Source organism: Rhinoraja longicauda, chromosome 3 (assembly GCF_053455715.1).
Source record: "Rhinoraja longicauda isolate Sanriku21f chromosome 3, sRhiLon1.1, whole genome shotgun sequence".
In the NCBI taxonomy this organism is placed as follows: domain Eukaryota; kingdom Metazoa; phylum Chordata; class Chondrichthyes; order Rajiformes; family Arhynchobatidae; genus Rhinoraja; species Rhinoraja longicauda.
The window spans coordinates 5868681-5892494 of record NC_135955.1 but is presented as its reverse complement, the minus strand read 5'-3'; the positions used below and the strand labels follow the sequence as shown (position 1 = coordinate 5892494).

The following is a 23814-nucleotide window of genomic DNA, read 5'->3' as shown; positions in this document are numbered from 1 at the left end:
TAATGCTACGGTGGTTATGGGAGATTTCAACATGCAGGTAGACTGGGAAAATCAGGTTGGAAATGGACCCCAGGAAAGAGAGTTTGTAGAGTGCCTTCGAGATGGATTCTTAGAACAGCTTGTACTGGAGCCTACCAGGGAGAAGGCAATTCTGGATTTAGTGTTGTGTAATGATCCTGATCTGATAAGGGGACTAGAGGTAAAAGAGCCTTTAGGAGGCAGTGATCACAACATGATAAGTTTTACTCTGCAAATGGAAAGGCAGAAAGGAAAATCAGAAGTGTCAGTATTACAGTATAGCAAAGGGGATTACAGAGGCATGAGGCAGGAGCTGGCCAAAATTGACTGGAAGGAGGCCCTAGCAGGGAAGACGGTAGAACAGCAATGGCAGGTATTCCTGGGAATAATGCAGAAGTTGCAGGATCAATTTATCCCAAAGAGGCGGAAAGACTCTAAGGGGAGTAAGAGACACCTGTGGCTGACAAGGGAAGTCAAGGACAGCATAAAAATTAAGGAGAGGAAGTATAACATAGCAAAGAAGAGTGGGAAGACAGAGGATTGGGACTCTTTTAAAGAGCAACAAAAGTTAACTAAAAAGGCAATACGGGGAGAAAAGATGAGGTACGAGGGTAAACTAGCCAATAATATAAAGGAGGATAGCAAAAGTTTTTTTAGGTACGTGAAGAGGAAAAAAATAGTCAAGGCAAATGTGGGTCCCTTGAAGACAGAAGCAGGGGAATTTATTATGGGGAACAAAGAAATGGCAGACGAGTTAAACCGTTACTTTGGATCTGTCTTCACTGAGGAAGATACACACAATCTCCCAAATGTTCTAGGGGCCGGAGAACCTAGGGTGATGGAGGAACTGAAGGAAATCCACATTAGGCAGGAAATGGTTTTGGGTAGACTGATGGGACTGAAGGCTGATAAATGCCCAGGGCCTGTTGGTCTGCATCCCAGAGTACTTAAGGAGGTGGCTCTAGAAATATTGGAAGCATTGGAGATCATTTTTCAATGTTCTATAGATTCAGGATCAGTTCCTGTGGATTGGAGGATAGCAAATGTTATCCCACTTTTTAAGAAAGGAGGGAGAGAGAAAACGGGTAATTATAGACCAGTTAGTCTGACATCAGTGGTGGGGAAGATGCTGGAGTCAATTATAAAAGACAAAATTGCTGAGCATTTGGATAGCAGTAACAGGATCGTTCCGAGTCAGCATGGATTTACGAAGGGGAAATCATGCTTGACAAATCTACTGGAATTTTTTGAGGATGTAACTAGGAAAATTGACAGAGGAGAGTCAGTGGATGTGGTGTACCTCGACTTTCAGAAAGCTTTCGACAAGGTCCCACATAGGAGATTAGTGGGCAAAATTAGAGCACATGGTATTGGGGGTAGGGTACTGACATGGATAGAAAATTGGTTGACAGACAGAAAGCAAAGAGTGGGGATAAATGGGTCCCTTTCGGAATGGCAGGCAGTGACCAGTGGGGTACCGCAAGGTTCGGTGCTGGGACCCCAGCTATTTACGATATACATTAATGACTTAGACGAAGGGATTAAAAGTACCATTAGTAAATTTGCAGATGATACTAAGCTGGGGCGTAGTGTGAATTGTGAGGAAGATGCAATAAGGTTGCAGGGTGACTTGGACAGGTTGTGTGAGTGGGCGGATACATGGCAGATGCAGTTTAATGTAGATAAGTGTAAGGTTATTCACTTTGGAGGTAAGAATAGAAAGGCAGATTATTATCTGAATGGTGTCAAGTTAGGAAGAGGGGATGTTCAACGAGATCTGGGTGTCCTAGTGCATCTGTCATTGAAAGGAAGCATGCAGGTACAGCAGGCAGTGAAGAAAGCCAATGGAATGTTGGCCTTCATAACAAGAGGAGTTGAGTATAGGAGCAAAGAGGTCCTTCTACAGTTGTACCGGGCCCTGGTGAGACTGCACCTGGAGTACTGTGTGCAGTTTTGGTCTCCAAATTTGAGGAAGGATATTCTTGCTATTGAGGGCGTGCAGCGTAGGTTCACTAGGTTAATTCCCGGAATGGCGGGACTGTCGTATGTTGAAAGGCTGGAGCAATTAGGCTTGTATACACTGGAATTTAGAAGGATGAGGGGGGATCTTATTGAAACATATAAGATAATTAGGGGATTGGACACATTAGAGGCAGGAAACATGTTCCCAATGTTGGGGGAGTCCAGAACAAGGGGCCACAGTTTAAGAATAAGGGGTAGGCCATTTAGAACGGAGATGAGGAAGAACTTTTTCAGTCAGAGAGTGGTGAAGGTGTGGAATTCTCTGCCTCAGAAGGCAGTGGAGGCCAGTTCGTTGGATGCTTTCAAGAGAGAGCTGGATAGAGCTCTTAAGGATAGCGGAGTGAGGGGGTATGGGGAGAAGGCAGGAATGGGGTACTGATTGAGAGTGATCAGCCATGATCGCATTGAATGGCGGTGCTGGCTCGAAGGGCTGAATGGCCTACTCCTGCACCTATTGTCTATTGTCTATTGTCTATTGTCACCCATTCCTTCTCTCCAGAGATGCTGCCTGACCCGATGAGTTACTCCAGCATTTTTGTGCCTTCGTGTTATTGTTATTTCACATTAAAAAGAAAATTATGATTAATCCTTCTCTCAGAGGGGTGAGAATCTTTAGAATTCTCTTTCCTAGAGAACTGTGAGCTGGAATCATTGGACAAAGCATACATTGGCTTTTGGGCAGAAACAGGTGAGCAGTTGACTGGGCAGTGGTAGAGTTGCTGCCTGACAGTGAATGCAGCGCCGGAGACTCAGGTTCGATCCTGACTACGGGCGCCGTCTGTACGGAGTTTGTACGTTCTCCCCGTGACCTGCGTGGGTTTTCTCCGAGATCTTCGGTTTCCTCCCACACTCCAAAAGACGTAATTGACTGGGTAAATGTTTTTAAAAAATTGTCCCTAGTGTGTGTAGGATAGTGTTAATGTGCGGGGATCGCTGGGCGGCGCGGACTCGGTGGGCCGAAGGGCCTGTTTCCGCGCTGTATCTCTAAATCTAAAATCTAGAGTTGCTGCCTTGCAGAGCTTGCAGCACCAGAGACCGGAGGAAGAAGATTGGACTTTATTGCCTTCCATCACAGTGAGGAACGTGGGGAATCCGCTGTGGTGGATGTTCATGTTAACTTGTGTGTCTTGTTGCTTTTCTTTTGTATGGCTGTACCGTGATTTGAATTTCACTGTACCTTACTTGGCACATGTGACAATAAACTGACCATGACTACGGGCGCCGTCTGTACGGAGTTTGTACGTTCTCCCCGTGACCTGCGCGGGTTTTCTCCAAGATCTTCGGTTTCCACCCACACTCCAAAGATGCGCAGGTTTGTAGGTTAATTAGCTTGGTATGAATGTAAAATTGTCCCTAGTGTGTGTAGGATAGTTCTAGTGTGCGGGGATCTATATTCTGTGTGACGTTTATACAGTCTGAACACAAAAGAATGACTTGAAGATGGGACAAATAAAGTCTGCTGGAATTTGGTCGGTGCGTACTCGGTGGGCCGAAGGGCCTGCTTCCGTGCTGAATCTCTAAACTAGACGAAACTGAAACTGAAGTTGTGGAAACCGTGTGTGAAATTCAAGTTCAAAACACTTTATTTGACCCCGTGGGGCAATTTACAATTAGAGCGGATGTCAATGACCAGTTCACCAACAACCTGATTTAGTGGCAAAGTAGGCTTTATGAGCCACTCAGGCTTTCATTCCTGATGTTCTGATGAACAAAACAGGAACAAAGGTCTCGGATGAAATGGTGCACCAAAGTAATTAGCATCTGCAGTTATTTTCCTATACAAAATGCTGGAGTAACTCAGCAGGTCAGGCAACATCTAGGAGAGAAGGAATGGATGACGTTTCGGGTCCTGAAACATCACCCATTCCTTCTCTCCTGAGATGCTGCCTGACCTGCTGAGTTACACCAGCATTTTGTGAATAAATACCTTCGATTTGTACCAGCATCTGCAGTTATTTTCTTATACTATATTTTCCTATACAAATGTCAGAATGGTAGATTCAAGGTGAAAGGAAGCATTCATTTAGATTTAGAGACACAGGGCGGAAACAGGCCCTTTGGCCTACCGAGTCCGCGCCGACCAGCGATCCCCGCACACCAACACTATCCTACACCCACTGGATGCAATTTTACATTTATACCAAGACAATTTACCGTCAAACCTGCACTTCTTTGGAGTGTGGGAGGAGACCGACGATCTCAGAGAAAACCCACGTGGGTCACGGGGAAAACGTACAAACTCCCCACAGACAAGCACCCGTAGTCGGGACGGAACCCGGGTCTCCGGCGCTGCAAGCGCTGTACGGCAACAACTCTACCGCTGCGCCACCGAGTAATGTCAGAAAAGTGTAATGAAAGACAAAACACACTTCTCCAAGCAGCATTTGTGGAGAGAGAAACGGAATCAATGCTATGTGTTGTTCATCGTTATGTGTTGTGCTTGCCACATTCTGAACTGGATTCAATTTAAAGATCATTAACCTAAAATGTGAACTCAATTTCCATCTTCAAGGCTGCTAGTTGACCTGCTGAGTTTTTTCAGCATTATCTGAGGTTTTAAAAATAAATTTGGATGAAATGAAGATGTAGTTTAGTTTAATTTAGTTTAGGGACGTGGCGTTGAAACAGGCTCCTTGGCCCATTGAGTCCACGCTGACCTGTGATCACCCCGTACACTGGTTCTGTCCGACACACCGGGGACAATTTACTGAAGCCAATTGACTTGCAAACCAACGTGTCTTTGGAATGTGGGGGGAAACCGGAGAAACCCGGAGAAATAACCCCACGCAGTGACAGCGAGAACGTGCAAACTCCGTACAGACAGCACCCGTAGTCAGGGTCGAGCCTGGCGCTGTGAGCCAGCAGCTCTACCGCTGCACCAGCGGCACAGGCACTCCATGAATAGTCATAAGTGATAGGAGTAGAGTTAGGCCATTCGGCCCATCAACTCTACTCCGCCATTCAATCATGGCTGATCTATCTCTCCCTCCTAATCCTATTCTCTTGCCTCCTCCCCAAAACCCTTGACACCTGTAATATTCAATAGACAATAGACAATAGGTGCAGGAGGAGGCCATTCGGCCCTTCGAGCCAACACCGCCATTCATTGTGATCATGGCTGATCTTTCTCAATCAGTACCCCGTTCCTGCCTTCTCCCCATACCCCCTGACTCCGCTATCCTTAAGAGCTCTATCTAGCTCTCTCTTGAATGCATTCAGAGAATTGGCCTCCACTTCCTTCTGAGGCAGAGAATTCCACAGATTCACAACTCTCTGACTGAAAAAGTTTTTCCTCATCTCCGTTCTAAATGGTCTACCCCTTATTCTTAAACTGTGGCCCCTTGTTCTGGACTCCCCCAACATTGGGAACATGTTTCCTGCCTCTAACATGTCCAACCCCTTAATAATCTTATATGTTTCGATAAGATCTCCTCTCATAGAAACATAGAAACATAGAAAATAGGTGCAGGAGTAGGCCATTCGGCCCTTCGAGCCTGCACCGCCATTCAATATGATCATGGCTGATCATCCAGCTCAGTAACCTGTACATGCCTTCTCTCCATAACCCCCTGATCCTTTTAGCCACAAGGGCCACATCTAACTCCTTCTTAAATATAGCCAATGAACTGGCCTCACCTACCTTCTGTGGCAGAGAATTCCACAGACTCGCCACTCTCTGTGTGAAGAAATGTTTTCTCATCTCGGTCCTAAAAGACTTCCCCCTTATCCTTAAGCTGTGACCCGTGGTTCTGGACTTCCCCAACATCGGGAACAATCTTCCCGCATTTAGCCTCTCCAACCCCTTAAGAATTTTATATGTTTCAATAAGATCCCCTCATCCTTCTAAATTCCAGTGTTCAAGAACCTATCTATCTCTGCCTTAAAAACATCCACTGACTTGACCTCCACTGCCTTCTGTGGCAAAGAATTGCACAGATTCACCACCTTCTGACAAAAGAAATTTCTCCTCATCTTCTTCCTAAAAGAATGTCCTTAAATTCTGCGGCTGTGACCTCTAGTTCTGGACTCTCCCATGAATGGAAACATCCTCTCTGTCCAAGCCTTCCTATTCTGTTTGTTTCAAAGAGGTCCCCATGGTCTCGCATCCACCCATGCATGCATGCATGGGAGTTAAATGGCACTAAATCTCGCCTCCTAACGAAGGGGACTTGTTGCATTCACGCAACATGTCAGAGGTCAGCAGATTTGTGCGAACTGAATGAGACGCGTGTTTATTGAGCGACACATATTTTAGAGTTGATGCCTCACAGTGCCAAAGGTCCAGGTTCGATCTGACTGTGTGGAGTTTGTACGTTCTACCACCGACTGGGTGTTTCCTCCAGGTACCTCAGTAAGATTATTTAAGGGATTGGACACATTAGAGGCAGGAAACACGTTCCCAGACACGTTGGGGGTGTCAAGAACCACACTTTAATAATAAGGGGTAGGCCATTTAGAACTGAAATGAGGAAAAAAACTTTTTCAGTCAGAGAGTTGTGAATCTGTGGAATGATCTGCCTCAGAAGGCAGTGGAGGCCAATTCTCTGGATGCTTTCAAGAGAGAGCTAGATAGAGCTCTTAGGGATGGTGGAATCAGTGGGTATGGGGAGAAGGCAGGAACGGGGTACTGATTGTGAATGATCATCCATGATTACATTGAATGGCGGTGCTGGCTCGAAGGGCCGAATGGCCTCCTCCTGCACCTATTGTCTATTGTCTATTGTCTATTTCCTCCCGCATCCCAAAGACGCGTGGGTTTGTGGTTAATTGGCTACTATAAATTGTAAAAGTGGGATTACGTTTAACTAGAGTGTGTACAAGTGGTCGTTGGTTGGCATGGACTCGATGGGCAGAAGAGCCAGTTTTTCGTGCTGTAGTCACTGAACTAAACTAAACTTAATTAAACATTTGGCGCTAAATTGCATTAACTCTAATGCTTTAGTCTCTGTTGGCAGGCCTAGGTGATTATCCCAGTTCTTGGATAAAGAGGCAATATTTCATAATAATTATTCAAATTCTCTTTTCACCTGTTCACATTCCAGTGCTTCTAATTGCCTGATCTGCTTTACTGTAATATTCCAGGCTTATCTGCACTGTTGAATATTTTATGAGCTTTAATAAGTTTGAACTGTAATTTTTCTCTCCTGGAGCTCAAATCTTTCCTACTTGGCTCGGAGCCTTCATATTCGTTTCAGCCTCCGCAACGTTTTGCTTTACGGCGTTATCACCAAAAATCAGCACTGATCTTCGACAGAACTTCCGACCAACGCAATTTTCTTCCAACCGGGGCTCACGTTGTCCACCTCCCCGCGATGAGCCCTGTCAACGGCGGCACGGTGGCGCAGCGGTAGAGTTGCCGCCTTACAGTGAATGCAGCGCCGGAGACTCAGGTTTGATCCTGACTACGGGCGCCGTCTGTACGGAGTTTGTACGTTCTCCCCGTGACCTGCGTGGGTTTTCTCCGAGATCTTCGGTTTCCTCCCACACTCCAAAGACGTGCAGGTATGTAGGTTAATTGACTGGGTAAATGTAAAAATTGTCCCTAGTGTGTGTAGGATAGTGTTAGTGTGCGGGGATCGCTGGGCGGCGCGGACTCAGTGGGCTGAAGGGCCTGTTTCCGCGCTGTATCTCTAAATCTAAAATCTAAATCTAAATACAATTGATTGCAATCGATCCATTTGCACTGTGCTGACACATGATAAGGGATTAACGTTTAGTGCAAGGTAAAGCCAGCAAAGTCCGATCAAGGATAGTCCAAGGGTCACCAAAACTCCAGTTCATTTCTGATCTCCACCAGTGTAGAGTTTGTATGTTTACCTTGTGATCGTGTGCATTTCCACGAGAACTCTGATTTGGTGGACTCGGTGGTTCAAAGGGCCTTTTACCACCCTGTATCTCTAAACTAAACTAAACCAAACTACAAATCACGTATCAGATGGTGGTCTTGAAGTGACACCAAGTGACATCAGCCAAAACATTATGACCACTGACAGGCGGTCAGAATAACATTGATTATCTCGTTACAATGGCAATTGTCAAGGGGTGGGATATATTAGGCAGCAAGTGAACAGTCAGTTCTTGAAGTCGATGTGTTGGATGCAGGAGAAATGGGCAGGAGTAAAGACCTGAGCGACTTTGACAAGGGCCAAATTGTTATGGCCAGACGACTGGGTCAGAGCATCTCTGAAACGGCAAGGCTTGTGGGGTGCTCCCGGTCAGCAGTGGTGATTACCTACCGACAGTGGTCCGAGGAGGGACAAACCACAAACCGGCGACAGACAGGGTGTTGGGTGCCCAAGGCTCATCGATGCGCGAGGGCAACGAAGGCTATCCCGTCTGGTCCGAACCGACAGAAGGTCGACTGTGGCACAAGTCACAGAAAATGTTAATGGTGGTCACGGGAGGAATGTGTCACAATACACAGTGCATCGCACCCTGCTGCGTATGGGGCTGGATAGCCACAGACCGGTCAGTGTGCCCATGATGACCCCTGTCCACCGTCGAAAGCGCCTACATTGGGCACGCGAGCGTTGGAACTGGACCTTGGAGCAGTGGAAGAAGGTCGCCTGGTCCGATGAGTCCCGCTTTCTTTTAGATCACGTGGATGGCCGTGTGCATGTGCGCCGTTTACCTGGGGAAGTGATGGCACCAGGATGCACTGTGGGAAGACGACAAGCCGGTGGAGGGAGCGTGATGCTCTGGGCAATGTTCTGCTGGGAAACCCTGGGTCCGGCCATTCATGTGGACGTCAATTTGACACGTGGCACCTACCTAAACATCGTTGCAGACCAGGTACACCCCTTCATGGAAATGGTATTCCCTGATGGCAGTGGCCTCTTTCAGCCGGATAATGCGCCCTGCCACACTGCACACATTGTTCGGGAATGGTTTGAGGAACATGATGATGTGGTCACTGTGTTGCCCTGGCCTCCAAATTCTCCAGATCTCAATCCCATTGAGCATCTGTGGGATGTGCTGGATCGACAAGTCCGATCCACGGCGGCTCCACCTCGCAACTTACAGGACTTGAAGGATCTGCTGCGAATGTTTCGGTGCCAGATACCACAGGACACCTTCAGGGGTCTTGTACAGTCCATGCTGTTTGGCGCTGTTTTGGCTGCACACGGAGGACCAACAGCATATTAGGCAGGTTGAAAGACTGGAGCGACTAGGCTTGTATACACTTTAGCAGGATGAGAGGGGATCTTATCGAAACGTACAAGTTAGGAAAAGGGGACGTACAACGAGATCTGGGTGTCCTAGTGCATCGGTCACTGAAAGGAAGCATGCAGGTACGGCAGGCAGTGAAGAAAACCAATGGAATGTTACCCTTCATAACAAGAGGAGTTGAGTATAAGAGCAAAGAGGTCCTTCTGCAGTTGTACAGGGCCATACTGAGACCGCACCTGGAGTATTGTGTGCAGTTTTGGTCTCCAAATTTGAGGAAGGATATTCTTGCTATTGAGGGCGTGCAGCATAGGTTTACTAGATTAATTCCCGGAATGGCGAGACTGTCATATGTTGAAAGACTGGAGTGACTAGGCTTGTATACACTGGAATTTAGAAGGATGAGAGGGGATCTTATCGACATGTATAAGATTATTAAGGGGTTGGACACGTTAGAGGCAGGAAACATGTTCCCAATGTTGGGGGAGTCCAGAACAAGGGGCCACAGTTTAAGGATATGGGGTAGGCCATTTAGAACGGAGATGAGGAAAAACGTTTTCAGTCAGAGAGTTGTGAATCTGTGGAATTCTCTGCCTCAGAAGGCAGTGGAGGCCAATTCTCTGAATACATTCAAGAGAGAGCTGGATAGAGCTCTTAAGGATAGCGGAGTCAGGGGGTATGGGGAGAAGGCAGGAACGGGGTACTGATTGAGAATGATCAGCCATGATCACATTGAATGGTGGTGCTGGCTCGAAGGGCCGAATGGCCTCCTCCTGCACCTATTGTCTATTGTCTATTGTAGTTATAATGTTTTGGCTCATCAGTGTATGCAGAACATGTAACCAGAGCAGATTTCCTTCCCTTCAGGCAATTCCTGAACCAGATTGTTCCTTTCACGACAATTTGGTGGTTTTGTGCTTTTAATTCAACATCTATTTAATTATCTGACTATAAAAGTCACCAGATGCCTTTGTGAGATTCGAACTCATGTCTCTGGGTCAGTGGTCCAGATCACTGACAGTTAATCAGATAACTTAGCCACCGAGCTATCATCTTCCTTAATGACCTCCGCAGGCTGCCAAATACGGTGGGAAGTGTGCAAGCCTCATTCTGACGCTCAGAGAACGTGAGGTTGCGGCCAACTGCCTCGGGTAGGCTTTGGGCCTGCCTCAAATGTTTTCTTCAGAGTTCCAGCGTCAAGAGAACATGCAGGAAGACGTGTCCGTGTGCAGCACAAGAAATCATGGGCAGCACTGTGGTGCAGCGGTAGAGTTGCTGCTTTACAGCGAATGCAGCGCCGGAGACTCAGGTTCGATCCTGACTACAGGTGCTGCACTGTAAGGAGTTTGTACGTTCTCCCCGTGACCTGTGTGGGTTTTCTCCGAGATCTTTGGTTTCCTCCCACACGCCAAAGACGTACAGGTATGTAGGTTAATTGGCTGGGTAAATGTAAAAAATTGTCCCTAGTGGGTGTAGGATAGTGTTAATGTACGGGGATCGCTGGGCGGCACGGACTTGGTGGGCCGAAAAGGCCTGTTTCCGGCTGTATATATATGATGATATATGATGAGTTACTGCCTCGGAGCACCAGAGACCCGGGTTCAATCCTGACCACGGGTACTGCCGGCATGGAGTTTGCACGTTCTCCCTGTGACCGCACGGGTTTCTCCGGGCTCTCCGGTTTCCTCCCACGCTCCTGAAACTGAAAGGAAGCACGCAGGTACAGTCACTGAAAGGAAGCATGCAGGTACAGCAGGCAGTGAAGAAAGCCAATGGAATGTTGGCCTTCATAACAAGAGGAGTTAAGTAGAGGAGCAAACAGGTCCTTCTGCAGTTGTACAGGGCCCTAGTGAGACCGCACCTGGAGTACTGTGTGCAGTTTTGGTCTCCAAACTTGAGGAAGGATATTCTTGCTATTGAGGGCGTGCAGCGTAGGTTCACTAGGTTAATTCCCGGAATGGCGGGACTGTCATGTGTTGAAAGACTGGAGCGACTAGGCTTGTATACACTGGAATTTAGAAGGATGAGACGGGATCTTATCGAAATGTATAAGATTATTAAGGGGTTGGACACGTTAGAGGCAGGAAACATGTTCCCAATGTTGGGGGAGTCCAGAACCAGGGGCCACAGTTTAAGGATATGGGGTAGGCCATTTAGAACGGAGATGAGGAAAAACTTTTTCAATCAGAGAGTTGTGAATCTGTGGAATTCTCTGCCTCAGAAGGCAGTGGAGACCAATTCTCTGAATGCATTCAAGAGAGAGCTAGATAGAGCTCTTAAGGATATCGGAGTCAGGGGGTATGGGGAGAAGGCAGGAACGGGGTACTGATTGAGAATGATCAGCCATGATCACATTGAATGGCGGTGCTGGCTCGAAGGGCCGAATGGCCTCCTCCTGCACCTATTATCTATTGTCTATTGTCTATTGTGGTCATAATGTTTTGGCTCATCGGTGTATGCAGAACATGTAACCAGAGCAGATTTCCTTCCCTTCAGGCAATTCCTGAACCAGATTGTTCCTTTCACGACACTCTGGTGGTTTTGAGCTTTTAATTCAACATCTATTTAATTATCTGACTGTAAAGTAAAGTCACCAGATGCCTTTTGTGAGATTCGAACTCATGTCTCTGGGTCAGTGGTCCAGATCACTGACAGTTAATCAGATAACTTAGCCACCGAGCTATCATCTTCCTTAATGACCTCCACAGGCTGCCAAATGCGGTGGGAAGTGTGCAAGCCTCATTCTGACGCTGAGAGAACGTGAGGTTGCGGCCAACTGCCTCGGGTAGGCTTTGGGCCTGCCTCAAATGTTTTCTTCAGAGTTCCAGAGTCAAGAGAACATGCAGGAAGACGTGTCCTTGTGCAGCACAAGAAATCATGGGCAGCACTGTGGCGAAGCGGTAGAGTTACTGCCTCGGAGCACCAGAGACCCGGGTTCAATCCTGACCACGGGTACTGCCGGCATGGAGTTTGCACGTTCTCCCTGTGACCGCACGGGTTTCCCCGGGCTCTCCGGTTTCCTCCCACGCTCCTGAAACTGAAAGGAAGCACGCAGGTACAGTCACTGAAAGGAAGCCCGCAGGTACAGTCACTGAAAGGAAGCACGCAGGTACAGCAGGCAGTGAAGAAAGCCAACGAAATGTTGGCCTTCATAACAAGAGGAGTTGAGTATAGGGGCAAAGAGGTCCTTCTGCAGTTGTACAGGGCCCTAGTGAGACCGCACCTGGAGTACTGTGTGCAGTTTTGGTGTCCAAACTTGAGGAAGGATATTCTTGCTATTGAGGGCATGCAGCGTAGGTTTACTAGGTTAATTCCCGGAATGGCGGGACTGCCGTGTGTTGAAAGACTTGTGCGACTAGGCTTGTATACACTGGAATTTAGAAGGATGAGAGGGTCCACAGAAACCAGGGGCCACAGTTTAAGAATAAGGGGTAGGCCATTTAGAACTGAGATGAGGAAAAACTTTTTCAGTCCGAGTTGTGAATCTGTGGAATTCTCTGCCTCAGAAGGCAGTGGAGGCCAATTCTCTGAATGCATTCAAGAGAGAGCTAGATAGAGCTCTTAAGGATAGCGGAGTCAGGGGGTATGGGGAGAAGGTAGGAACGGGGTACTGATTGAGAATGATCAGCCGTGATCACATTGAATGGCGGTGCTGGCTCGAAGGGACAAATGGCCTCCTCTTGCACCTATTGTCTATTGTCTATTGTCTATTGGTAGATGAGATATATTCTGCAATTTTATGGTATCATCACACATACTGTTCCCCCACAACACTGATTACACTGCGAGAGGCAGAGCCAATGGCGGGTTTTGCTTACTAAAATGGTGTACCACACTCCTTTTGCGTGCTACACTTCAGTGTAGGCGATTTCAACTTAGTGGTCCATCTTGCTCCTCTAGTATCTTTGGTTCTAGGGGTGGAGGTGGAGGCAGATATGATAATGGCATTTAAGAGGCTTTTGGATAGGCACCTGGATATGCAGGGAGTGGGGGGGGATATGGATCAAGTAAAGGCCAAAGACAATCAGTTTATCCTGGCATCATATTCAGCATGGACATTGTGGGCCGAAGGGATTGTCCCGATGATTCATGTTCTATGTTTTACATGCTATGTTTTATGTTCCAGTGACCTGCGTTCGATCCTGACCTTAGATGCTTGTCAGTGTGGAGTTTGCACATCTTCCGCACATAAGACCACATCTGGAGTATTGTGTACAGTTTTGGTCTCCTAATTTGAGGAAGGACATCCTTGTAATTGAGGCAGTGCAGCGTAGGTTCACGAGATTGATCCCTGGGATGGCGGGACTGTCATATGAGGAAACATTGAAAAGACTAGGCTTGTATTCACTGGACTTTAGAAGGATGAGAGGAGATCTTATAGAGACATATAAAATTATAAAAGGACTCGCAGTAATCAGTGACTGTGTGGATATTTCCCAGACTCCACGTTTCCCGCCCCCCCCCCCCCCCCCCCCCCCCCATATCCCAAAGACTTGCTGGTATTTTAGCTTAGTTTAGTTTAGTTAAGTTCAGAGATACAGCACAGAAGCTGGCCCTTCAGCACACCACGCCCGCGCCGACCAGCGATCCCCATAGACTAACACTAACACTAACATTAACACACATAGAAAATAGAAAATATAGAAACATTGAAACTAGGTGCAGGAGGAGGCCATTCGGCCCTTCGAGCCAGCACCGCCATTCATTGTGATCATGGCTGATCGTCCACAATCAGTAACCCGTGCCTGCCTTCTCCCCATGTCCCTTGATTCCACTGGCCCCCCAAAGCTCTATCTAACTCTCTCTTAAATTCATCCAGTGATTTGGCCTCCACTGCACTGCAGAGAATTCCACAAATTCACAACTCTCTCGGTTAAAAAGTTCCTTTTCACCTCAGTTTTAAATGGCCTCCCCTTAATTCTAAGACTGTGGCCCCTGGTTCTGGACTCCCCCAACATTGGGAACATTTTTCCTGCATCCAGCTTGTCCAGTCCTTTTATAATTTTATATGTCTCTATAAGATCCCCTCTCCTCCTTCTAAAGTCCAGTGAATACAAGCCTAGTCTTTTCAATCTTTCTTCATATGACAGTCCCGCCATCCCAGGGATCAATCTCGTGAACCTAAGCTGCACTGCCTCAATTACAAAGATGTCCTTCCTCAAATTAGGGGACCAAAACTCTACACAATACTCCAGATGTGGTCTTACCAGGGCCCTATACAACTGCAGAAGAACCTCTTTACTCCTATACTGAAATCCTCTCGTTATGAAGGCCAACATGCCATTAGCTTTCTTCACTGCCTGCTGTACCTGCACGCCAACTTTCAGTGACTGGTGTACAAGGACACCCAGGTCTCGCTGCACTTCCCCCTTACCTAACCTGACACCATTGAGATAATTATCTGCCTCCTTGTTTTTGCCGTCAAAGTGGATAACCTCACATTTATCTATATTATACTGCATCTGCCACGCATCTGCCCACTCACTCAACCTGTCCAGGTCACCCTGCAACCTCCTAACATCCTCTTCGCAGTTCACACTGCCACACGAGAGACAGTTTACAATTTTTACCAGAGCCTATTGCACCTACAAACCTGCACGTCTTTGGAGTGTGGGAGGAAACCGGAGCACCGAGAGAAAACCTGCATGGTCACAGGAAGAACATACAAACTCCATACAGGCAGCACCTGTAGTCAGGATCGAACCCAGGCCTCTGGCGCTGTAAGGCAGCAACTCTACCGCTGCGCCCATAGTTCATGTGGTTACTGTGTGGATGGATTTATAGTGGAGCCAGTGTGAAGTCGCAGAACACACGAGAGAGAATAGGGTAGAGAGAAATGGATGGGGGAATGATACTGCTCAGAGGGTGCAGGTATTCCCATGAAGTCTTGCTTCCCCATATTCTTGCTTAGTTTGTATCTGGAGAAATTTAAGTGGTCAGCATTCAAACCACAAATATCAGTATCCTTTCACAACGTGGTAGTACAGAAGGTGTTCCATGACTGTCGTATGTTGAAAGACTGGAGCGACTAGGCTTGTATACACTGGAATTCAGAAGGATGAGAGGGGATCTTATTGAAACGTATAAGATTATTAAGGGGTTGGACACGTTAGAGGCAGGAAACATGTTCCCAATGTTGGGGGAGTCCAGAACAAGGGGCCACAATTTAAGAATAAGGGGTAGGCCATTTAGAACTGAGATTTTTCAGTCAGAGAGTTGTGAATCTGTGGAATTCTCTGCCTCAGAAGGCAGTGGAGGCCAATTCTCTGAATGCATTCAAGAGAGAGCTAGATAGAGCTCTTAAGGATAGCGGAGTCAGGGGGTATGGGGAGAAGACAGGAACGGGGGTACTGATTGAGAACGATCAGCCATGACCACATTGAATGGCGGTGCTGGCTCGAAGGGCGAATGGCCTCCTCCTGCACCTATTGTCTATTGTCTATTGTCGAATACACACTTAAGAATGCTGAAGCAGATTGACTCCTGAAGGTATCTTGAATAGATTTGAGAAACAGTGGCCCGCAGATGCAGGAACTGAGCGAAACACAAAGTGGCTGGAGGAACTCAACAGGACAAGCAGTTCATTGCCTGGTGAGTGAACAGACAGACAATGTTTCGGACAGATGAAGGGGCCCTGACCTGAAACGTCACCTGTCCAACCCCTCACCAATGCTGCCCGTCGAGATAGATCAGCCATGATTGAACAGGGGAGTAGACTTGGTGGGCCGAATGGCCTAATTCTTCTCCTATTATTTTAATAATAATAATAATATATTCCTTTATTTGTCCCACACCGGGGAAATTTACAGTGTTACAGCAGCAAAGTGGACAGCAAGAGATCATTCATTATAAATAAAAGTAAAGACAAGGATAAACTGTCATCATTTACTGTGTTATTCCTTTACTGTTACTGTTGACTGGTCTGCTGGAGCAGTGCTGGTTGTGCAGTCTCACAGCAGCGGGAAGGAAGGACCTCCTATATCTCTCCTTCACGCACTTGGGGTGAAGGAGTCTGTCACTGAAGGAGCTACTCAGTGCAGTGACAGTATCCTGCATGGGGTGGGAGTCGTTGTCCAGCAGCGATGTTAGCTTTGCCATCATCCTCCTCTCTCCCACCCCCTGCACTGAGTCGACGGGGGAACCAGGACAGAGCTAGCCTTCCTGACCAGCTTGTCGAGTCTCTTCCCCTCCGCCGCTGAGATGCTGCTGCTCCAGCAGACCACTCCATAGAAAATGGCGATGCCATTTGCATGTTATTTTTTAATTTTTTTTTAGATTTTAGATTTAGAGATACAGCGCGGAAACAGGCCCTTCGGCCCACCGGGTCCGCGTCGCCCAGCAATCCCCGCACACTAACACCATCCTACACACACTAGGACAATTTTTACATTTGCCCAGTCAATTAACCTACATACCTGCACGTCTTTGGAGTGTGGGAGGAAACCGAAGATCTCGGAGAAAACCCACGCAGGTCACGGGGAGAACGTACAAACTCCGTACAGACGGCGCCCGTAGTCAGGATGGAACCCCGGGTCTCCGGCGCGGCGTTCCCTGTAAGGCAGCAACTCTACCGCTGCGCCACCGTGCCGCTTGACTAAATCCGCCAACACTGTCAGCCTGGCCTCCAAGGCGGGTTTCCCAGATCGACGTGTCACAGGCTCTTGAGGGTTTGTCCCTGAGGTTCAAAGGTCCTCCGAGACTCTCACCGCCTTTGCGTTGTCCCCCCGCAGGATTACCGGCTGAACATCTTCCTGCGGCAGCAGTGGAACGACCCGCGCCTGGCGTACAGCGAGTATCCGGACGACTCGCTCGACCTGGACCCGTCCATGCTGGACTCCATCTGGAAGCCGGATTTGTTCTTTGCAAACGAGAAAGGGGCCAACTTCCATGAGGTGACGACGGACAACAAGTTGCTGCGAATCTTCAAGAACGGGATCGTCCTCTATTCGATAAGGTAGGCACATCGGTGTAAGAAAATAACTGCAGATGCTGTTAGTAAATCGAAGGTATTTATGTCACAAAATGCTGGAGTAATTCAGCAGGTCAGGCAGCCTCTCGGGAGAGAAGGAACGGGCGACGTTTCAGGTCGAGACCCTTCTTCAGACTGATGTCAGGGGGGCGGGACAAAGGAAGGAGACATATAGTATAAGAAAATATAAGAAAATAACTGCAGATGCTGGTACAAATCGAAGGTATTTATATCACAAAATGCTGGAGTAACTCAACAGGTCAGGCAGCATCTCAGGAGAGAAGGAATGGGTGACGTTTCGGGTCGAGACCCTTCTTCAGACTGATGTCAGGGGGGGCAGGACAAAGGAAGGATATAGGTGGAGACAGGAAGATAAAGGGAGAACTGGGAAGGGGGAGGGGAAGAGAGGGACAGAGGAGCTATCTAAAGTTGCAGAAGACAAACCTAAAGTTTAGTTCAGTTTAGTTTAGAGATACAGCGCAGAAACTGGCCCTTCGGCCCACTGAACCCGCATCGATCAGCGATCCCCACACATTAACGCACATTAGGGACAATTTACATGTGTACCAAGCCAATTGGAGAAGTCAATGTTCATACCGCTGGGCTGCAAGCTGCCCAGGCGAAATATGAGGTGCTGTTCCTCCAATTTCCAGTGGGCCTCACTACGGCAATGGAGGAGGCCCATGACAGAAAGGTCAGACTGGGAGTGGGAGGGGGAGTTGAAGTGCTCAGCCACCGGGAGATCAGGTTGGTTAAGGCGGACTGAGCGAAACGATTGCCGAGCCTGCGTTTGGTTTCGCCGATGTAAAGAAGTTGACATCTAGAGCTGCGGATTCAATAGATGAGGTTGGAGGAGGTGCAGGTGAACCTCTGTCTCACCTGGAAAGACTGTTTGGGTAGGAGGTAGGCACATCTGATCACTGAATGGCCCAAGTGCATAGGATACCAGCAATATGATGTTCTTACATCTGCCATCTCCACTGTATTTCTCAGGGCCGCTGATTGAAGTCCACAAGGGCCAATCCTAGCTATTACAAAATGCTGGAGTAACTCAGCAGGTCAGGCAGCATCTAGGAGAGAGGGAATGGGTGACGTTTCGGGTTGAGACCCTTCTTCAGAATCCTAGAGTTATTGGCCCTTTTAGACCAGCTAAAATAGAAAATAAATGCAGGAGGAGGCCATTTGGCCCCAAGCCAGCACCTCCATTCATTGTGATCATGGCTGATCATCCACAATCAGTAACCCGTGCCTGCCTTCTCCCCATATCCCTTGATTCCGCTAGCCCCCACAGCTCTATCTAACTCTCTTTTAAATTCATCCAGTGATTTGGCTTCCACTGTCCTCTGTGGCAGAGAATTCCACAAATTCACAACTCTCTGGGTGAAAAAGTTTTTTCTCCACTCAGTTTTAAATGGCCTCCCCTTTATTCTTGGACTGTGTGGCCCCTGGTTCTGGACTTCACCAACATTGGGAACATTTTTCCTGCATCGAGCTTGTCCAGTCCTTTTATAATTTTATATGTTTCTATAAGATCCCCTCTCATCCTTCTAAACTCCAGTGAATACAAGCCCAGTCTTTCCAATCCTTCCTCATATGGCAGTCCCGCCATCCCAGGGATTAACCCGGTGAACCTACGCTGCACTGCCTCAATAGCAGGGATGTCAAATTAGGAGACCAAAACTGCACACAATACTCCAGATGTGGTCTCACCAGGGCCTTATACAACTGCATAAGGACCTCTTTGCTCCTGTACTGAAATCCTCTCGTTATGAAGGCCAACATGCCATTAGCTTTCTTCACTGCCTGCTGTACCTGCACGCTTACTTTCAGTGACTGGTGTACAAGAACACCCAGGTCTCGATGCACTTCCCTTTTACCAAACCTGACACCATTGAGATAATAATCTGCGTCCTTATTTTTGCCGCCAAAGTGGATAACCTCACATTTGTCTACATTATACTGCATCTGCCACGCATCTGCCCACTCACTCCACCTGTCCAGGTCACCCTGCAACCTCCTAACATCCTCTTCACAGTTAGTGGTGCAGCAGGTAGAGTTGCTGCCTGACAGCGCCAGAAACCCTGGTTTGATGCTGACCTTGGGCACAGTGTGTGTGCAGAGTTTGAACATTCTCCCTGTGACAGCGTGGGTTTCCTCTGGGTGCCCTGATTTCCACCCACGCCCCAAAGACAAGTGGGTTTGTGGACTGTGCACGAAAGAACTGCAGATGCTGGTTTAAACCGAAGATGGTCACAAAATGCTGGAGTAACTCAGCGGGCCAGGCAGCATCTCTGGAGAGAAGGAATGGGTTGACGTCTCTGGTTGATAGACAATAGGCAATAGGTGCAGGAGTAGGCCATTCGGCCCTTTGAGCCAGCACCGCCATTCAATGCGATCATGGCTGATCATTCTCAATCAGTACCCCGTTCCTGCCTTCTCCCCATACCCCCTGACTCCGCTATCCTTAAGAGCTCTATCTAACTCTCTCTTGAATGCATTCAGAGAATTGGCCTCCACTGCCTTTTGAGGCAGAGAATTCTACAGATTCACAACTCTCTGACTGAAAAGGTTTTTCCTCATCTCCGTTCTAAATAGCCTGCCCCTTATTCTTAAACTGTGGCCCCTGGTTCTGGACTCCCCCAACATTGGGAACATGTTTCCTGCCTCTAACATGTCCAACCCCTTAATAATCTTATACGTTTCGATAAGATCCCCTCTCATCCTTCTAAATTCCAGTGTATACAAGCCTAGTCGCTCCAGTCCTTCAACATACGACAGTCCCGCCATTCCGGGAATTAACCTAGTAAACCTACGCTGCACTCAATAGCAAGAGACTTCGGACTGATGTCAGGGGAGAGGAAGATACCTAGATAAGGAAGTGTGAGGTGTAAAAGCAGGAAAAAGGGAATGGTTTATAGATTACTTGGCCCTTTGTAAATTGCTCTGCCTGTGCAGGGAGTGGATGAGAAAGTGGGATAACATAGGGCGAATGGGATTGGTGTGAATGGGTGATTGGCAGTCAGCATGGATTCGGTGGGCCGACGGGCCTGTTTCCAAACTCTAAATTTCCAAACTCTAAATTAAACAAAAGCTTTGCTATGCAAAGAAGAACCTGTAAATGGAAGGCAATATTTCCTCAATTTCTGCAATATTATTGTTGGGATTCAAAAGAATCTTATTAAAAGTAAATTTATCTTGAGCAAAATCAAATAGACACATTGGGCCTTCTGCACTCATTGTTCAGAATGCCTGACATTTCAATTTTGTTTCTTCCTGGTTAACTCTTCTTGTGGATTTGCATTGTACATTAGTTTACAACAATGGACCTTAGTTCTTGTTTCCCCTCTCCCCACCCCCCACCCCTCTAACTAGAGTCAGTAGTTCTAATGCTACCAAACTTTAGGCTAACAATGCTGTAAACCTATTTTCCAGCAACATTTACAACAGAACTAACTACAAAACGCAGAGCGGAGGATAGGTTTCTGGTGGGTTCCAGCTAAGGGTTGCCAACTATCTCACTCCCACATACGGGACAAGGTGACGTCACCGCCCCGCGCCTCACGTGGCCTCATCCAGCCAGCGGCCACGTGCTCCCACTCCATCAATGGCGGCCGCCCGGGCCGGGAAGCGTGTTGCTACGCAACCTACGTTAGGCGGTGCCCGGGCCTCCGGACTTCCACTGTCCGGGCCTACAGTGTCCGGGCCTACAGTGTCCGGGCCTACACTGTCCGGGCCTACACTGTCCGGGCCTACACTGTCCGGGCCTACACTGTCCGGGTCTACACTATCCGGGCCTACAGTGTCCGATCCTACAGTGTCCGGACCCACACTGTCCGGGCCTACACTGTCCGGGCCTACGGTGTCCGGGCCTACAGTGTCTGGGCCTACACTGTCTGGGCATACAGCATCCGGTCCTACATCGCACCCTGGGCCTAATACGGGACAAGGGCGGTTCCGTACGGGACAAATCAATTTAGCCCAATATACGGGATGAGTTGGCAACCCTAGTTCCAGCATCTCCAACCCGGTCCTCTTTGGGTGTTTGCTGCACCCCTTGGCAGGTATGGAAGGGGAGTCAGTCTAGTTCATCATCATCATCATCATATATATACAGCCGGAAACAGGCCTTTTCGGCCCTCCAAGTCCGTGCCGCCCAGCGATCCCCGCACATTAACACTATCCTACACCCACTAGGGACAATTTTTACATTTACCCAGTCAATTAACCTACATACCTGTACGTCTTTGGAGTGTGGGAGGAAACCGAAGATCTCGGAGAAAACCCACACAGGTCACGGGGAGAACGTACAAACTCCTTACAGTGCAGCACCCGTAGTCAGGATCGAACCTGAGTCTCCGGCGCTGCATTCGCTGTAAAGCAGCAACTCTACCGCTGCGCTACCGTGCCGCCCTGTGCCGTACCGTGGCGCTGTCTATTCCATCCAACTCTCAAGACTTCTGATTTACTCCACTTGTAGTCTGCTTCTGACACCCAGTTCCATTGGAGTTATTACATCCCAATTTCAGAAGTGGAAGTCATTGGAGATTTATTAGTTTAGAGAGACAGCACGGAAACAGGCCCTTCAGCCCACCGAGTCCGCACTGACCAGCGATCCCCGCACACCTACACTATCCTGCACACACCAAGGGAGCCTATGACCCATAAAATTTACATTTATACCAAGTCAATTAACGTACAAACCTGTACGTCTTTGGAGTGTGGGTGGAAACCAAAGATCTCAGCCAAAAACCCACGCTGTCATAGGGAGAACGTACAAACTCTGTACAGATAGCACCCGTAGTCAGGATCGAACTAGGGTCTCTGGCGCTGTGAGGCAGCAACTCTACCGGTGCGCCATTGGGCTGCCATCTTTACATGAGCCAAACTGACCCCTTCGACATTATCCAATAACTTTCTAGGCTCACTCCTCCTAGTCTCCATAACCTTTCAAATTCTAGGGGTATCTCCACCAAATCTTGCCCTTAATGGCCTTCCATCACGGTGAGGAAGTGACTGGAGGAGACTCACTGTGATGGATGTTTCTTTTTGTTTGTTTTGTGTTGGTTTGTGATTGTGTGTGTGTTATTGCTTATTTTTATTGCTCTTATTGTTGAACTGTGGGTGACAGAATTTCGTCCAAAAGACTTGTTTTTTTGGATGACAATAAAGGCTATTCTGATTCTGATCATTTCTGAACATAATTGTCCCACTATCTGTGGATATAATGTTCCTCCCTAACACTCATTTTCTATCTTTCTTAAAGGCTAGCTCTTTAAACAAGCGCTTGGCCTTTTGCTTTAGTCTCTCCGATGTTGTCCCTGATCAAATCTCTTTTTTTGATGTACCTGTGCAAGCCCACCACGCTTGACCATTCAATGATTCCTCACCTTCCACCCCATCAGCCATCGCATACAACTAATCATCCTCCAACACTTCCGCCACCTCCAACGGGACCCCACCACTGGCCACATCTTCCCATCTCCTCCCCTCTCTGCGTTTCGCAGAGACCGTTCCCTCCGTAACTCCCTGGTCCACTCGTCCCTTCCCACCCAAACCACCCCATCCCGGGCACTTTCCCCTGCAACCGTAGGAGATGCAACACCTATCCCTTTACCTTCCCCCTCGACTCCATCCAAGGACCCAAACAGTCTTTCCAGGTGAGACAGAGGTTCACCTGCACCTCCTCCAACCTCATCTATTGTATCCGCTGTTCCAGATGTCAACTTCCCTACATCGGCGAGACCAAACGCAGGCTTGGCGATCGTTTCGCTCAACATCTTCGCTCAGTCCACCTTAACCAATCTGATCTCCCGGTGGCTCAGCACTTCAACTCCCCCTCCAACTCCCAGTTTGACCTTTCTGTCCTGGGCCTCCTCCATTGTCAGAGTGAGGCCCAGCGTAAATTGGAGGAACAGCATCTCATATTTCGCTTGGGCAGCTTACACCCCAGCGGTATGAACATTAACTTCTCTAACTTCAGATAGTTCCTCTGTCCCTCTCTTTCCCCTCCCCCTTCCCAGTTCTCCCACTGCCATCCTGTCTCCACATATATCCTTTCTTTGTCCCAACCCCCCGACACCAGTCTGAAGAAGAGTCTCGACCCGAAACGTCACCCATTCCTTCTCTCCAGAGATGCTGCCTGACCCGCTGAGTTACTCCAGCATTTTGTGTCTACCTGTTGACCATTCAATGAGATCATGGCTGAGATCATCTTTGATTTCAGTACTATTTATCTCAGTGACCCATACTTCTTGATTCCCTGAATAACCAAAATGTCTCCGATCTGAGACAGGTATTAGAACAGCATATGGTCAGGTTTAAAGGGTGACACGGTGGCGCAGCGGTAGAGTTGCTGCCTTACAGTGCTTGCAGCGCCAATGACCCTAGTTCCATCACGACTACGGGTGCTGTCTGTACGGAGTTTGTACATTCTCCCCGTGACCGCGTGGGTTTTCTCCGAGATCTTCGATTTCCTCCAACACTCCAAAATTCGAACAGGTTTGCAGGTTAATTGGTGTAAATGTAAAATTGTCCCTAGTGTGTGCAGGGTAGTGTTAGTGCGCGGGGATCGCTGGTCGGTGCGGACTCGGTGAGCAGAAGGGCCTGTTTCCACGCTGTATCTCTGAACTAAACATGGA

At 48.1% G+C, this 23814-nt stretch overlaps 1 protein-coding gene across 3 annotated transcripts in view; it reads left to right on the top strand.

Moving 5' to 3' along the window:
* LOC144611932 (glycine receptor subunit alpha-3-like) overlaps window positions 1–23814 on the top strand; it is a 161710-nt gene that overhangs the window by 50323 nt on the left and 87573 nt on the right. For 2 of the 3 annotated variants that reach the window (XM_078431284.1, XM_078431275.1), the window contains exon 4: window positions 16938–17161. In XM_078431284.1, the coding sequence (XP_078287410.1) occupies window positions 16938–17161 (224 nt within the window). Of the gene's footprint in view, window positions 1–15714; window positions 15799–16937; window positions 17162–23814 lie in introns of those variants that run through there. The other variant, XM_078431293.1, reaches the window with a different exon arrangement.